This window comes from Molothrus aeneus, chromosome Z, assembly GCF_037042795.1.
Source record: "Molothrus aeneus isolate 106 chromosome Z, BPBGC_Maene_1.0, whole genome shotgun sequence".
In the NCBI taxonomy this organism is placed as follows: Eukaryota; Metazoa; Chordata; class Aves; order Passeriformes; family Icteridae; genus Molothrus; species Molothrus aeneus.
The window spans coordinates 71,906,763-71,925,255 of NC_089680.1; the positions used below are offsets into that span (position 1 = coordinate 71,906,763).

At 38.6% G+C, this 18,493-nt stretch overlaps 1 protein-coding gene across 1 annotated transcript in view; it reads right to left on the reverse strand.

The window, feature by feature from the left end:
• Positions 1-18,493, reverse strand: part of MEGF10 (multiple EGF like domains 10) — an 86,040-nt gene that overhangs the window by 53,502 nt on the left and 14,045 nt on the right. The window contains exons 2-5 of the mRNA XM_066569368.1: positions 13,773-13,907; positions 10,951-11,052; positions 10,152-10,252; positions 5,073-5,165 (exon numbers count right to left, since the gene is read on the reverse strand). Coding sequence (XP_066425465.1) covers positions 5,073-5,165; positions 10,152-10,252; positions 10,951-11,052; positions 13,773-13,891 — 415 coding nt within the window. The 5' untranslated portion in view covers positions 13,892-13,907. The remainder of the gene's footprint in view (positions 1-5,072; positions 5,166-10,151; positions 10,253-10,950; positions 11,053-13,772; positions 13,908-18,493) is intronic.

The following is an 18,493-nucleotide window of genomic DNA, read 5'->3' on the forward strand; positions in this document are numbered from 1 at the left end:
GACACAATAAATATGAAATTTAAGATTGTCTATGACCTGCTGGCACTTTCGTTTGGGAGCTGGGCTGGGGGGCAGTTCTGCATTACTTGAACAAGCTATTTCTCTACATTTTCCATAAAAGTAAAATAGCTGTCTGCCAGGACACTCTGCAGTTTTGCCTGTGTGTTTACCAGCTCCCCAGTTCTGGGAACCAAGCCTTCCTAATGCAAGGATGTGGTTAAAAACCAGAACTTTTTTCTGCAGCCTGCTGGATGGCCTGGAAAACTCAGGGATGAGCTAACTCCCTAAGCGTATCTTGCAAGCTGCATTAGTCAAAAAAAAAAAAAAAAAGAAAAAAAAAAAGGAAAAAAAGAGAAAAAAAAAAGAAAAATAAAAAAGGAAAGCAATGCCCTGGCCCAGAAAAATCTCAGTTTAGGAGGACTGTGTGCCATCAAAGTGTGCAAGGTGGCTCCGGGCAGGTTCCACGGGGGCTGTCTCACTTGGAAAAGTCACACATCCACCTCTGCAGGGTTAAAGGAAATCCAGGGCTGCACTGGGAAACTGGCACTGCCCGTGGCTCACGTGAGTGTCTCACACGCAGCAGTGCCAAGGGATCCAGTTTCTGCCATGGCCTGCATCTGCCAAGTCCCATGAAGAAAACAGCGAGATTTTCACGGAATTTGCGAACTTTACAAAACACCCACGGCTGTGAAGGAAACCTGATAGTAGCAGAGCTACTGTGGTTTAAAAGTTACCTTAATAATACCCATTTAAAGGTAAAGGTTTCTCTGAGGTGCAAGCCTTAGGCCTGCAGCTTAATGTATTAAGGAAAAATCCTATTTTCTTCTCATGCTTCACAAAACCCTAGAGACAAATTATGTCTTCATGCCACTTTTTCTACTCCCGTGACTTCAGACTATAGTCCCAATAAAGCTCTGCTAATCACCAACAGAATCAAATTACAAATTAAAAGCCAGTGATTCAAACAAATATCAAGATTACTTCAGCACAATAAATATTTAAGAATCCCACTCCCCTTGTCACAAACCAAAGACATGTCACTCCCTTTTTTGCTTTACCACTCATGCCAGCTGGGGGGGATCACAAGGCTATAACCATTTCAGACTAGTCAGTGTAATATTGATTTTTGCCTCTGCTCCAGTTTATCCAGAAAGTGCCCTATTGATTTTGAAGGAATTATCTGCGGACTGCTAGGCATGAGAAGAAAAACAAAGTGGATGTCCTGGTTGTGGACAGGACACCCACTGAACTGCACACCCACTCAAAACTGACAATCAGGTCCATGTATTACCCATTATAATATAGATAATAATATAAATAATAGCATATATATATATATATATATATATATATATAAAAAATAGAAATAAATAAAATTTATAAATAGATATGACGGAAATTAATCTGAACTTCACACTCACCCAAAAGTGCCAATCAGGTTCATGTATTATCCATTATAATACAGAAAACAGTATAAATACTACCATATAAAATATAAATAAATAACATTTATAAATAGAGGTAGTGTTGTAGGAGTGTGAGCAGAAAACATAAATTACAAATGTACAACAGGGTTTGATCATCTCCACATCTACACAGACATTAGCACATAATACAACTATTAGCACAACTTCTACAGAAGACTATTCTATTCTCAACCTGTAGTCAAAAGCATTCTTAAAAACAACCCAATCAGACACGTGCCAGTTAAAAATTTGAGAAAACAGTAATTTAGTTTGGGAGGGAAATGTTGTGTCAGTTTGTTTGTTCTTCAAAAAAATCTATTTGTTTAACCTACATTTAGCACTCTGTGCACTTTTCTTAGTACTGCACTTGTCCCTAGCCCAGAAATGACCAACGTATACTCCTGGAATTCACAAGTATTTCTTCAAAGGGGAACTGATAACTTATGGATTGTGCTGATTGACTTGCTTCTCTCACTCAACACATCTTCTGTCCACTCCCTTGTCCTGACTAATGTGTTCAGCCAATAAATCTGTATTAGAATAAATTGTTTTGCATGACTGTCATCTCTCCCACCAGAATGCAATGTTCTGCAAAGGAGTGATCTCTTAATCCAAGTGGTGTTTCTCTCAGATATATCCACATTATCATCACTTTCTTGACCCACCTCACACTGACTTTCAGTGCAAGCAAACACTGCCTAATACACTCTATTTTCTTTAAATAAAAAGAAAATACCTCAAGAAAAATTACACCTTGTGCAGGAAATGTTTCCCAAGGAAACATTATTTAATTAAAACAAAACTCCTAGGCCACAACTCAGGTTTTCCTTGCTGAAGAATAGATCCAATCCTGTTTCCCACTCAGCTGGGATGTAAATTTTTCAGAAAGGCAGAGGATGTGGTGAGGAGCAGAGTTATAGTCTGGGTTAGAATTGAGCACTGAAAAAAGACAGGCTCAGCACTCTGGCCAAACCTTAGGCCTCCTCTCCCTAAACTGAGAGCAGCCACTAGCCTAAATCATTCAGGAATTGGCAAGGAGTCGCAGCAATAAGGAGGTAATATTTGCTACAAAAGCAAATGGGAGTCACCCAAAAAATTTATTCCCTCCTGAGAAACAACAGATAACAATCAGTTTGGGGGTTGGCAGACGCTGTAACAGCACTAAATCTGTTCTCAGATGTGTGCAGATAAAATTCCTTTGTAAGGAGAATAAACAATTCCAATAGAGATAGGACAGCAATTTGGAAGAAAATGTTTAGTTTTGCAGTTTTACAAAATGTTTGGTCCCGAGGTAGAACAGTTCCTTCCCATATGTGTGAATCAATGAAAATGAACAGATGACTACATCTGGAAGTTGGCCTAATACCTCACACTTTGAGGATAATATCTTCTTTTGAGACAGGGCATTTTATCTGGTCATCAGAAACCATAAAATCCCTGAACCTTTGCTTTACAAAGACAATGGCCTGTCTTTCAAACATGGTTCCACCATTCAGTTAAGTAATGAAAATGATTACTTGATGGACATTATTACAGTAGGGCAACATGCATATATTCCTACTGAATTAATAACTTGCTGTATTAAAAAAGTTATTAAAAAAAAGCACAGATCATTTTTTTGTATCATTGTAGCTTTCTGTGACTAAAACTAAAACCAAGCTGGGGATCACGCAGAAAATACAACTGAAGACAGAAATCAGAATCTTTTACATAGGGCAAGCAACAAGAAAGCTCAGAAAGCCAAGCTCCTCTCACTTTCTGTTATTTCCAACAGAAATATTATCCATTATTCCTCAATTCAGTTTGACCTGTGCTGTTGCTCTTCAGATAAGGAAATCATGAACAGATAGCAGCAAATGTCAGCTCTCAAGCTCAGAAGGACAAATGAGTGAAATCAGCAACTTTCTTAGGTTTGTCCATGCAGAAGGGGATAAATCCCAGAACAAATGTTCCTGTAGCACATGCACAGAAATATCTCCTTCCTCAGCCTACCCCCTTCTCCTATGGCTACACCAGTAATCCCTAACAAATTTTGGCAGTTCCAGGTAGCCCTAAGGTCACCCAGGAGCCTTCAGGGGATCACCAGCCTCTCCAGAGGTCACTGTTCAAAGGTACACAAAAGGCAACCAGCTGAGGAAGAAGCAGAGGAATAGAGCTGGAGGTGAACCCAGAGTGAATTATACCAGACAGAAATCCTGTGAGAGGAAGGGTTACTTCCAAAGACAGATTTAGAGGTTCCTATCTCATCTAAAGCACACTTTCAGGCTTGAAAATCTCAGTAAATAACAGTATTTTTGCAATCTGTGCTGTCTAATGATTCACATTTCTTCTGCATGTTTGATTAGTTACAGAAGAGCTTAATGCATAAGGTTTTCAGAAAGAAAGATGCATGTTTTGACAATTTATTTTGACAATTCAGTACATTAGATTAAGACCAGTCTTACAGCAACACTCTGTTGTGAAAGAACAATAGCTCTTTCAGTTTGAAGCCTTATGCAAAACTTGGGTGTTTCTTTGGAGCTATACATGAATCCCATGTAAGCATACACAAAAACTACACAACAAATGTAGTAGTTAATTTTAAAATAGTTAAATTCTTCCTCATGCCAACAAATATGCTGCTGGAACAACAGATCAGTTCCAGATGAATTATGATAGCAACATGTTTGAAAACTGAAGAACATTTCCCTTCTTTAAAAAGAAAGATAATGGGAGTTGTTAATTTTATAGGAATCATGTACTAAGTAAATTAGCAGTGTAGTATCTTTGCAATTTATTTGTTAGAGATTTACAAGGTCTGTGGACTTTAACTTGTAAATACAGTTGTTTTTATTGTTGATTAAAATATGTTTCTTTCAACTGCACAATCACTAGCAGAGACCCACCTTGAACTTGACTGTAAAAAAATATATGGTTTTATGTTAGCCTCAAAAATACATTTTTAAAGATCTTTAAAAGATAGCCATAAGGCTGGAATAAATAAAGATTTATAATTAATTGGAAAATTACTCTGAGAAACTGTATTTCAACAAAGGGAAGAAAAGATAATGATTTGTGTTTTGCACAATTCTACTCTCCTCATCTCCTGCTCATGCAAATGGAATGAAGAAGGAAGTAGGAGAATTTTGACCAGAGTACAATGGAAAGACATTGAGAGTTCGGGGAGTGAAGAGTGAAGGGAAAAATGGTTGAGTCAGTGTCAGAGTGAAAAAGGAGGACAGAGTTGCTAGGAAGGCTTTCCTCATAGCTTTTAAATGTGAACTGGCACCATCGAACTTCACACATTAGTAAAATAAAAACTGCGAGATTTTCTTACATGTAAAATAAAACTATGTCTTTACTGTGATTCCAGATACTGTGCAATCTGCATGTCTCTGAGCACAAAAAAGCCAAAAAAAAAAAAAAAGCTCATTAGTGCTGCTACATGGGAACAGTGTTTGCAAGTAAATGAAGAAAAATCAGGTTACACAGAGTAACCTGATAACTCAGAAAAAAGCCCTGATTAGAGAGCAGAAGCCCAAGCACAGAACTGATGATTATCTGTCCAAAAGAGAGGACAACACCATGGAAAGAGTACAAGACAGGCAGAAGCAGGTGAAAACTCACCACTGGAGCAGTTGGGTCCTCCCCAGCCAGGCTCACACTGACAGGTGTTGGGAGCAATGCAACGGCCATGGACACATTTGTCAGCACAGTGAGCTGTCAGAGAAGGGAATAAAACAAACAATTACAACTCCTGCCACTAGGAAAAATATTCTTTAAAATACTCTACAACAGTTCTAACCCAGTTCTTTCATGTCTCAAGTACCTCTTAAAAGCACAATAAACACCAGTGTATTTGGTGGCATCTATTAAAAATATATTTTATTTCAGTCTCTTCTATTTGCCCTAAGCTTGAAGATTCCAACTAAAATTGTGTTAGTATTACTCAAATACTCCCGAGGAAATGGTCCCAATTTAACGAAAAAAGAGCCAAAGTATGATCCAAGCTGGGAACCCATCTGACCATGGTCCTGGGCAAGAGGCTCTGGTTGGCCCTGCCTGAAACTTGGATGGGATGACTTCCACAGGTCCCTTCCAACCTCAGCCATCCCGTGACTCTCTGCAGCAAACCCTCACGCCAAAAAAAAAGAGGGGAACTTCAGCAGGCATCCAAAGAAATGCTCTTTTGCAACAGCATGGATAAAATAAGATTTGCAGCACACTGATATTTTAGTATCAACTTTTCCAAATGATTGCACAGTTCAACTGAAGAATAAACAAACAGTGACAGCGACTGAAGTAAAGCATGACATACAAACCTCACGAATCACTGCAACCTTTTTTCTAAGTGCCAAATGGGTGCACTTATTTTCTTTTATTTTTTATGATTCGCAAACATGTTTCTAAGATAAGTCTTACTTTGAAACAGACCTTTTGTTTGAAACATCTAAGAAAAAACTGAAATTTGATAAAAACTGACTTTGATATCCAGCATTATCAATGACAGAATACAATACACTCAAGAGGAAAAACCTCTGACCAGCAACAATTTGCTGTCATCATATTAATCACAAAGTACCCCTAATTTTCCAAAATACATGCGCTGTAATAATTTCCTTCCACTTTAAACAACAATAAAACTTAGAAAATGTGTACAGGATGAGATTTTTCTTTGTACCAACATTTCCAGAGAAACTGGAAATCTGATTGATTGCTATACAAATGAATGTAAAGTTATCAAAGGGAAAAAGACAAAGCGGATGTTAAAAAGAAGTTTAATGGGGCTACATATGAATCACTGTGGTTCTGAATGATTGAAAATGTTCTGGAGAATTAGGTATTTAGGTAAAACACTTGCAACTTCTGGGTTTTTCTCAGTTAAAGATGATAAAGCACACTGGTCATCTTTACATTTAGTATGTCCAAGAAAAAGGAAAACCACACAAAGATCAAAAAAATAAAAAATTTTGATTATATGGGATCCCAGCCACTAACTGCTTATCTTTATAGCCTTTAGTTTTCATTCTCAACTATTTCTAACAAGCCGCTTTTCAGATGTACATTAAAATGATCTTCATTAGAAATCAACAGGGACAATAATAATTTTTAAACATTTGATGAAGCAAGGCATTAACACAGAGCGTTGTTGCCTATTTATGTGTTATGGAAAGACTGAGTTTAAATAATACATCACAGCTTTCCATTAGTCTTGTAACTTGACGTGAATCGCTTGTATCTTTGAAGATTCCTTCCTAGTTAGTGCTGCCTTGGGCACTGAGGCTCTCCACAAACCAAATGTGTGAACAACCTTGCCAGCAAGCTGTGAGGCAGCAGCAGGTCACCGTAAACACGCAGTGTGGGGCCTTGTAGGAATAACCCAGGGAATGCAAACATCCCCAGCCCAAATTTCTGACCACTGAGCCTTAAACACAATGAGGCAACGCTCCACCACCTCCTCTGTGAGGCAGCTGGAGCAGAACAGAAAAACAAAGAACTTGCAAGAAACCAGACCTATCTCCTTGCCCTGCCCCTCATGCCGCGCTCAGAACATGGATCCACATTCTGGATAGACATAAAAACCTATTCTCTAACCAAAAGAAATTATTCTTTTGGAAAGACACCTTCTGGGATGACTCTTGGCAAGTGAATCCTACAGCTGTAAGAGACAGAACATGTTTAAAAAGAATATTGCAGTGGACACGGGGATGAGAGAACCAAAATTTACTACACAGAGCTACAAAGAGGTGAGGACAACATAAAAATCACCTAGAAGAAGCTGAAAAGACATGAATAACACCAGGAACAGATAAACTACTTTCTCTTGGTTTTCCATGGAATTGTTGGGCATGGTATTAAAAAAAAAATGCTTATATGCAGGTGTAGGTGAAAAACTTAGCATGAAGGGTCTTCTTTTTTTACTGATGAGTGTGAAGAAGCACCAAAAACTCCCTGGCAGAAATTGCCATGTCTTCTTTTTTTTGCAAGAAAAAGCTCAATTATTGTATGAAAAGCAATCTGGGTTTACTCTTGCACATTGGCCTTTACATCTTATTTGCCCTTATTTTTGTGCCTTATTGTTCTTTCAAGATCTTTTCTACACTCTTGCCTTCATTATCTGATGTTAAAAGAAAACTTGAACAAATGTACTTTTATCTTTGATGTAAGTTTATGCATGCATTTTAGGATCTGCTGCTTTTTCACATCGAAAAGCCAGCCATTAACCAGTTAACATAAAATTGAAACACTTTGGATGTGATTATGCACATAAATTATATTACTGCAAGGTTTAACTCCAACTTCCTCCAAATTAATTGAAATGAGCATTTGTCGTGGGAAAAAATAAATTATCTATTAAACTACATTATAAACATGTTTTTTTCAAATAAATCCTTCATTTTTACACTGTATGCTAGAACATACCCCTTGTTTGATCATGCTAGAACATACCCCTTGTTTGATCTTTGTTTCCTGTGTTTGATGGCTATTTGCTAGTAAAGTGAGTGGTATCCAGTTATACCTTAAGATGGATGGTGCATTTTCTATTTCATGTTTTGAGGAAATTCAACAGGCATAGTTCTCCACTAAGGTTCTTAGAAATATACTACAATGTTAGAAACTAAGTGAGGTAAATGTTCAAGCTGTCAGGAACAACCAACCTTTGCTTGTGTGCCCATCCTTAAGAAAGCCACTAGAAAATGTCTTAAAACCTTTGAAATCTTCCTTTTCAGAAACATGCTAAAAAAAAAAATTTGCACTTTTTGAAAAAGTTTCTTGTCTGTAGCTGATCCTAGCATTCATATGCCAAATCTCCTAGGGATTGCCACTCATAGTAACAGACAAGTGGCAGGAAATCCTTTGGAATAAATAAGAAATTTAGTCAATCACTCAGCCTGGGGTGGAGCTGCCAGGAGTCAGCTCCTTAACAGAACTTCACAGAATTACTGTTCTGCCTTTGTATGTGCATATAAACTGCATTTAGATTATCTCAGAAAGTGCATCAGGTCTAAACATAAGAGTAAAAACAACAGCTTGAGGTCCAGTTAACCTACTGCTCTACAGAGGTGCTGGCAATAGTGGAGACAGAGGTGAGAAATTTGTGCATTATTTATATCCTCTATGAACAGGAGTTTCATGAGGACAGCACAAAGCACATTTTTTAGTGAATTAGTACTCACTAACAAGATATCTACACTCCTACAAACAGTTCAAGTACCGACCCATAAAAATGCTGGAATTAAAATTAAAATACACTTTCTTGTCAACCCACCTAAAGACAAAATGGCACAGATTCCTATTATTTTTGAGAAGCAGCAATGAAATTTCAATTCATGCAATGTTGAGTCACACCAAAACCATCTAACAGTAGACTTTTCTAATTTACTTTTCTAACTTGAGAAGTCAAATAAAGGAACAGACAAACAACAAAATATCAACAGCAACACAAGGATTTTAGCCTTTTAGAGGCATCTTACATCCTTCTACTAGGTAAAGAAAATAATCCACCCAGCATGGAAATAAAATTGCAGTAATGGAAATGCTCCAGCTGGAGATTATGAAAACTGAAGGTCTCTCTCTTTCTTCCAAGGTCAAATAAATGCAAACTCAGCTACACTGAAGGACCTGAATTTTCACATAATTTAAAGTCTAAGGCATTCCACAATCACTTCAGAAGTCAGAGCAGATATGTGCTGAGTATCATTATCAGGCATATTTTCATGTAGTAACAGAAAAAATTGGCATGTCCAATGGTATTTTAACTTTTCAGGTTCTGAATATCATTGTGTTAACACAATGAATTTACTACATGTGCTATAGCTGTGTAAAAGCTGCTGTCACATAAGAGAATCACCATCACACCTGTCATCACATCACGAGTCAAACTGTAACACACTTCAAAAAATATTCTACCTAATACTACCTACTAAAAAATTAAATATCATTATTCACACATGCTGTATAATAACCAAATGTAGTCAGAAATTGGTTCTTGTAAGTTTAATGTGTACATATTACAAAAAAAAGTTAAAATAATTGCCAATCTGCTATCAGATATATTAGTTTTCTAAAAAATATTTTGACCTTGCTTTTTGCACAAGCAGAAAATGTTTTGGATCAAAGATTTTTTTTTTCAAATTCCAGGACATAAAAAATGTTCTTATCAAACACCATTTTAAGACCTCCCTAGGTCTGCACAAGGCCAAATGAGAGAGCGAAAGAAATGAGCCAAGGTTGCCTCCAGACTCCCCGGCCACAAATTTTCCCAATTTTGGGTTAGATGAGGAGACAGAGGAATGTGCCACCCAGAAAAGGTGCTGAGACCTCCCGAGAGTTGTTACAAACCCCTGTATGCCCAAGAGAGGTTCAGCATGAGGATCTGCTGGGGTCTGCTCCGAGGAGAAAAGTCTTCCACGTCCCTCATGGTTTTAAACCTTGTGTTCAAAACACTGATGCTTGCACAGTGCACTTTCCACATGATCATTAGCTGGAACCACATGAAAGCTGGCTGGCCACCTAAGACACCTGAAATCCAACCATTCCTTTCACCTGCATCTGCTCAGCCCCAGCTGGCTCCAACGAGAGCTGCAAATGCATCACTGGCGAGTAACCGAGCTCCTGGAACTCTGGGAGCAACTCTGGGGAGTCCCACCAGCACAGCGGTGGAGTTTCAAAGCCAAAAAAGTGACAGCGAGAAGCTGAACTTACGGACACACATTTCCCTGCTCTCATAGAATCCAGGGCAGCACTGGGATTTGCGCCTGTACATCGTTTTCTCACCGTGTCTGTAGGCAGTGCGGTAACTGATCCTAAAGAGAGGAAGGAGCGTTGGTCACATGCCTTGGTTCAGAAACAAGACAGGTTGTGTTCTTAGACATTTTAAAAAGCATTCAGGTGTCATAAGAAAAGAAAGGAAGTGCTCCAAGTTGTCTCGATTTATCTGTTGCTAATTTTAAGAGTCCAAGGGTCTCCCTGACATGCCTTAGGTTCATGGGTGCCAGGAAACAGGAAAAAATGGGGACTTTTTCACTTGTCATGGTTCATACCCATGGGCATATTCCTCTGAGGAAAATGCTCTTTACAGATGTCACCAGTTTTTATTCATTCAATCCTTGCTTGCTGCTTTCTGCTTGCACAGGAAGTTTCCTTTAACAAATCCTTTTACTTTTCTTTCAAGCAGCATACACTCACTTCCCCCAGAACACAACACTGCAAGCAACAAGGGTTCCCTGTGATATTTCTGAACAAATACACCTTGCCGGGTCTGGAGAATTTAGTTTTTCCCAAGCTGTTTGCTTTCTGTTAGCACTCCATGGGATAGAACACCCCAACCTGCTAATAAAATGTATGTGACATTGCTTGGACAGGCATTTTCCAGCTGACACAGATCACAGCAGTTAGACAGGGTTGGACACTACAGCTAAAAAATCCTACATACGATGCTTGATTTTGAGTCAAGAATCTTAAACATGTCAGCAAATTGACAATATTAGGATTTATACATCACCTGTGTCGTGTGCACTTGAACCAGTTTAGGATGTCAGTACAACTGGTGTAGTAAATCTGATCAAAAGGATGTGGATATGACTCTTGCACTGTAACTGAGTAACTGGGGAGAGACAGAAAGAAAAACGGGAGATCATCAAGCAAGTCCTTTTAGTACAGTCTCATTTAATTAGGTCTTTTACAGAATCCTGTTACAGAATGGAAAAAATATAACAAAATACTCATGTCTAAAAAAATGACACGGAAAGCTTGCAAAGAAAAATAAGCATGCAGAGAGTCATCATATTTATACTGTATAGCACATTTGATGAAATTCCACTACTCGACATTTAAAGAAATGTAATGTCAGCCTAACTTTTTCTAAGATGAGAACAGCTGTAACTCAAATAGGCAGCAAATGGAAGTAGTGCATATTAGGTGTTCTCCTATAGAAAATTTTATTAATCAACTGGATAATTGAACAACTAGTTAAGGAGACAGAAAATGAGGTTTCTTCTATTATCATTCAAAATAGAAAAAAAAGGACTTTTTGAGAAATTTCTTGTAAAAAAACTTGATCCTATAGGGATCAAGTTTTTACAAGAAAAAAAATGGGCCTATAAGAATACATCCAGTGCACTTATATACTAAGTGAATGTTAACACAGAAATATACCTGAGTAGTAATTACTGAAAAATTACATTACAGGCATACCACCAAACAGTCTACTCAGCAATCAGAAATTAATGAATACTGAAGACCATAATTTCTTCTGCTTACTGGATAATTTTTAACAGAGAACCACCCACACCACACCCCCAGAAATACTATACGAAATCCTACTATTATTTTTTGCCAAGTTACACAATTATACAGTGTCCTAGAAACAAATCCATGCTGAGAGCTTCCAAAGCTGCCAGTAGGACAAGAGGAGCAGAGCCCTGTCTCAAAAGGGGAAAATATTGAATCATCCTAGAAAACTCTTTGAGAGGCTGTTTGTGCTGGCAGCCATTCCTGGGTTGCGCAAGGGAGCTTGAAAATACAGGAATGCGTGGCAAGCTCCTGCAGCAGGACTGATTCCCAGGACCAGCCAAAACACTGAACAGCTCACCCAGCTCTCCCTCTCCTCCCCTCACACCCTCTCTGAGCTCTGAGCCCTCGGTGCAGGGTGACAGCCACGGTCTCCTCATCCTGCTGTCACCGTCTACGCCTAAGGGGAAGCACATCCAGAGCCACTCACCCCTAAATGCACACACCCTGCTCCCTGTTTTCCTGTAAGAAGGGAAAGCAGGAATTAGCAGCCCTAATCCACCCAGCTGTCCCAGCCCAACAAAATATCAGTGGGATGCTGGCGCTTGCCTGAGGCTCCGCGCTCTTACCCTGAGGCAGGGCACTCTCTACCCACCCCTTCTCACCATTTTAGTAGTGACTGAGGTCTGTTTTTTATTTAAAGCATACATCAGTGACAGGGGCAGTCAAGAGCTTCTGTCTGGTGCTTTGCCCTTTCATACTTCTGTCCATTTGTCACCTGCTTTGGGCAGCAGCGTGAATGTTTCACTGAGTTTATTTGGAGCTCTGCTCTGGTTGTGAGCACAAGGAGGAAAAAAAGTTCATGCAACAAAGTGGGCATGCTCACTGGATACATTTTTGGGTGTATTTTTCCCTCTGCGGACTTTGATTGGCTTGTTTTGAATTATATTATGTAGTGCAAATAGTTATATTTGGGGTTTTTTTTCCCATTTTGCTTTCGCTATGTTGTAGCTTCCCCCAAAACCACTTCTATCTACAAAAACTGCAAACAAAGCACACACAATACAGGACAGTACCCAGTAACACTGCAGACAAATTCCTGGCTACTGCAAACAGGTATTTAATATGGTGACTACTTCATACACACACAGTTGCATGAACTGCACACAGCAGCTGAGGCAGAGGTGCCAAATCCTTTACCTGAAGCTGAGGTAAATTCCCAAGGAATGTTCTTATGTGCTGGGTTTGGGTTTTTTTAATAGAGAGACTTTATTAAAAAGTAAATACAAGTTTCAATTTTCTTTGTAAAGATTCAGCTATAACAATCAAAAATAAATGTACAGTGGCTCAGCAGCACTCCCCATGAGTAAGCACACAACACAGTTTACATTAAGTGCAGGAAATACTGATGTCCTCAAGTGAACTGTGAAAATTAAGATTTTCTCACGGACCAGCTGATCAATTACAGGCACAACAGTTATAATGACACCAGAAGTCTTGTTTCCACTATCATAACCTTTACACAAGGAAAGAAGTTCAGCAGATGCTTGAGGCTCAACCTCTCCCAACTCATCGTGGCTTTTTGCAATTCACATGAAATTGGATGAACAAGCAAGACCAACTACATTGATGATGAATTTCATTTTGCATGTTATAAATTTTTGAACCTCATCAAAATAATTAAACAACAAATCTTAATTCAGATCCTGTGAGTGCTGAATAGGAAGGAATCAGCATAATCAAATTTGGCCAAATTCCAATATGGTTAATTATATTTTGCATATGTAAAACTTCTTTTCACCTAAATTGGAAAGAGCTATTTTTACTCACTTCTAGTACCTAGATGGTTGTGTAACACTGCTAGTACTGGTTCTTTGCATCCTGACCCCCAAGGCAAAGATGCATTTCAGCCCACTGTTAAATAGTCTTTTACTTATCCATGAACTCACCTGCCCCTGCAGTAAAATGAATTCTTTTCCCTTGTTTTTAAACTCAGCTAAAAGCCTTCAATAATTTGAAGCATGCCAAGCAAAGCAAAGCAAAATTATTACATCAGAATTTACATCACTTATTTTTCCAAAAGGAAAGCGTTACCTTTCCCAGTGGCTACACACATTGGGATCTTCCAGATTCAAAGACACAGCTGAACCCATCCAGTGGTACAGGAGGAGTATGACAGGGAGGCCAAAAAGGGAGTTGAAATGAAGAACCATCTTTCCAAAGAGGTGACTGCGAGGAGAAAAAGAAATAGTACATTAGCAATACCATACAGAATTTAAAGAAGACTACAATGTTGATCCATCTATCACTAATCTAAAGGAAGGGGCGCCTCAAGGAACACACACTGCTTTCCCAGCAGCAGCAACACCATGCCCACTTTGGAAGGAGAGCCCAAATGGAGGCGTTCCCCACGAGGTCAGCTGGTGGCAAACTGCCCCTCAGAGGTCCTGCTGTCCCCTCCAGATGCAGCCACCCAGGCTGGGAGTGCTCAGCCAGGCTCTGCCCACTCCCAGAGCCAGAGCTGAGGTCTGGAATAAAGGCTGGCACTTGCTCAAGACCACAAGAGTGGAGAGGCTCAGCTGTGACACAGCACCAGGAGCCCTGCACATCCCTCATTTACAGGAAGGGTTTGTGCCTTGCCACGGCCACCACAGCCTCACCCTGCTCTGTCACTGCTCCTTAAACTAGAATTCCCCAAAATTTAATTCCCCCTCCTCAGCTGGCTGTACGGTTTCCAAACAGAATAAACATTCATTAAAGGAAGCTGTTGTAGTAACATGAAGGTCTGAAAAGATTATCCTAACACTTTTACTAAGTAAATTATTTTAATTTGCATGCTGGAAACACTCTTAATGCAACTGGCCATTAATCCACAAATGCCAGAAGGAATGCTATTAACATGTAATTTATTTGTAATGACTTAAGCTACATTTCTGTTTCAGTGAACATTTGACCTTATTTCCTCACTTACACACTGATTCTAACAGATGTAACAAAAAAATTAGATTCTTGGGTCTAATCTGTAGTAAATGAAAATAATTCAATGTAATAAATGAAAATAATTAGAAAATAATTTCTAATAAGTATGTTTGATTTAATAAAAATATTTTTAACAGAGCAAATTAATGCAGAAATAGCAATTTCTTACTTTAAATATTATGGAACAGAATAAAGCAAGTTATAAGTCAATCACTTTATTATATGAGAAAGAAGACCACAAGACCATGGGAAAAAAAAGAGACAAAACTTACTTTACTTAACTCTTACTTCAGAAGTCAACATAAAAAAAGCTCACAACATGAAATTATTATATTTAAGGTACTGGAGGATACAGAGATGATCCTATTTTGCTGAATTGTTCTTTAAAAATCAGGCTGCTGAAAGGTATTTCATGGTCTGTAACTATTTCTCTGCATACAGCAAAGCAGTCAATGTGCAGTTATTTCAACAGCAGCTGTATTTTCACCTAATAATTGCAGTGAAGTTGTGATTTCATTGAAAATATTCACTCTGATTAAGCAGACTGTAAATGGTATTTTCCCTTTTTTCTTTCTTTTATTCTTGACTTCAGCAACTTTCCTTTTTCAGGATACATTTAACAAAATTTAAAATAAAAAAAAAATTTGCATGAACCCCCTAGAGTAAACTTGATTGCATTCCAGATCTTTTGCTTAATTATTAAGGAAAATCAAAACAGAAAATCAGTACAGCTGATTAGCATTGCTGAAGTGTTGATATTAGCAATAAAAGATGTAGATGACTCATTTAACTCTTGCTGCCTATGGTTTGCACCAAGAACAACTGTTCAGAGATTCACTTTTCATACCATATATTGCTCAAATTATCTCACCCAATAAAACATGAGTATTTCAATTATCTACATGTACACAGAACCTGTAGTTTAAGTACTGAAAATGCTCATTTTGAGGAATGCCTTCCCTGTGCAAATTAGTATATACACGACACAGGAAAAAAAAACCCAACAAATTTAAAATAATCCTTGGTGTTTCACCACCAGGACTTCCTTCCACAACAGAACACTAAAATCTTATTGTCTGTTAATTTTTTCTACAGCATTTGAGGCAAAACCTCTTGTTGACAAAGCTGTATCTTTATTCCTATTTCAGGCAGGAACTTCAAGGCAGTACCAGTGTCTGCTCAGGTCAGACTTCTCTGTTTCCCTCAACTTTAATCCATACCCATGATTTAAAAATTTTAACAGGAAAGCAGTGTATCTCCATGAAACAACTGTAGAGTACTCTCTTAATCTCCGTCAGCTAATTAAGGAAATTTAACTCATTTTATATTTATTTTATAAAAAAATCAGATAATCAATAACAGTCATTCTAAAAAAAATAAACCTGATCACCTCAAGGTTTATTATAATTACTAACAAGCTCATTTTAAAATGGTGTAAAAAGTGTACAAAATATACTCCCATAAATTACAGGTAGTCTCCTGAAATACATTTAAACTTGAGCAACTACATAAATTGCATTTGTCTCACTAGTAAGCTGATGCAAAATCATGTATGTGCACTATGTATGTGTAAACACAGACAGTTAACCATTAATACCCAATATCTGAGATTTTTAGGCACTTTCTCTGCCACTAGTAACTGTGTTGACAGTTTTTATTTGGTTTGAGAGTTTTTTTTCCCCCACGGAGATTTCAGGATCAAAACCAGAGAAAGAACAGATGACTAAAAAAAGAGGCAAAAAAATTATTCTTCTTTATGAGGTGAAAATTACAACATGCTCACAAAATTAATCTCTCCACCCACCCAGAGCAGAGCCACAGGCAAAGCTGAGGGTGCACAGATTTCTTGTAATAAAAGGTAGATAAATACAGGTGGAGCTGAGGGGGGCAGGGGAAGATATGATGGACACTGCGGAAGAAGTGAAGGTAGCTCAAGGCTGCAAACAAATATTTTTTGGTCAGCAAAATCAAGTGCTGCCAGAGAATTAACCAGGATTAGAACTGCATGAGCAGCAGAGAATAGTACGACACAGTGGCTAACATGACATAATGGACCCAAGACCAAGGGAAATGCTGATGCAGCTTTCCCATTACTGTTGCAAAAGCATTTTTACCATTGAAACATGAAAAATGCAGCAGGAACGGGCCATTTAGTTAGAGGACAAACTCCAGAGCAGTGAGAGTTTGTGTGGCATCTCAAAGGTTTTACAGCATTCAGTCCTGCCTTTCTGCAGTGGTAGGGCACAGGGACATCAAAATGTTTTTGGGCTGCAAACCCATGGGCTATTCTTAATTGCACTGACATGGCATCAACCTGCATGTATAGCATGTGCTACTTCAAAAGAAATCTTCTCCTCAAAGATTTCTTCAAATTTCAGACTGAATTGTAAACCACACAGTGATCTGTTCAAAGCCCCTTGCCGGTGTCCTTGCCCTCACTCTCTCCAGAGGTGCCCACACAGACTTGGTGACTGCAATTGGAAACTACAGCTCCACATGAGATAAAAGAGTTTTTTAAACCATTTTTGGGTGAGGAATTGTTTGGTCTTTCACTTCCTACAGAGTCTTTTCCACAACACTCTTTGCTCCTGAGGCTCAGCTCCTCTACCAGGGACACAATTTGCTTATAAAAACATCTCTCTCACGACTGATGTCAGGCAGAGCAAAATTTGAATCTGACCTAATCTTGTCAATGATGATTAATCCCGTGTTAGCTTCTGTGAAAAAAAAAAAAATCCACAACTGATTGCTTTTATCGATTACATTAGAGAATTAATGGATGCAGAGCAGAAGGCGTTTTCCCTTTGGAAATCAGTAAATCAGTTTGACACCTTGTCACATGAAATCTCACTCATAAAGCAAATACAAAATAACCTGAATTAGGAGCATTATCACACAGACCCTAGGCTGGCTGAAGATGTACAGTCACAGCAAATGGAAACTGACTGGTCTTTTCCCAAATCCTCAAAACATATCACTCCAAAGGCAGCATTGATTGTCACTGTCACGGGGAGCTCAGGACAGACCAAGCTGGCAGGGCTGACAGAAAATGTGTGGGATCTGCACAGCCAGCATGAGAGTTTGCTAAAGGATAACCCAATAGTGCCCTAGACTGAAGGGCCCTAAACTTTAACACCCTCCATGGTCAGAGATGATAAGAGCCCTTCTTGATGCCGCCTAATCAGATCTGACCCTCTTCACCTGGGCTGCTTTATTTCAAACCTCACTGTGAAACAGACTGACACATTTGTGGAGTCCAAAGTTGTTGAGGATGGGATAAGCATGGATGTGAGAAAAGCAATTCACTTAGATTGGTGTCTGAAGAATAAACAAATCAAAGGCTGAGTGACCTGGAACAAGTCTCTTTGATGGAGACAGATATGCTGCTACTTTTTTCAAGTTACGCTGCAAAGAAAAATAAATCAGTAATCAGTGACCATTCTTCTTTGGTTATTAGATTAGGTCATTTTTATTTTTCAGTCTCTCTTTAATTATCAGAGGCTTCTAAGAAAATGAGGTTTATGTAATCACAGTGTTTGTCTGTGTGTTCTGGCCTCATGCCCAATAACTTGTAAATTTATTGGTCACTTAAACAGGAAGCAAGAGAGGGAAAGAAGTCCTGAATTGTGGAGTTCCAGAGAATCCAGAGATAATGCACAAGTCTGGAGGAGACCAGGCTTTATTTGCCCCTGAGTGATGCAATTACCAGTTTTGAAAGCTACAGCATCACAGTCCTTTATTTCATGGTAATGCTATAATCTCACAGAATGAATCTCTCTACCATTCCTACGAAATATAAATGCAACAATATATTACCTGATCTTAAATAACAGAGA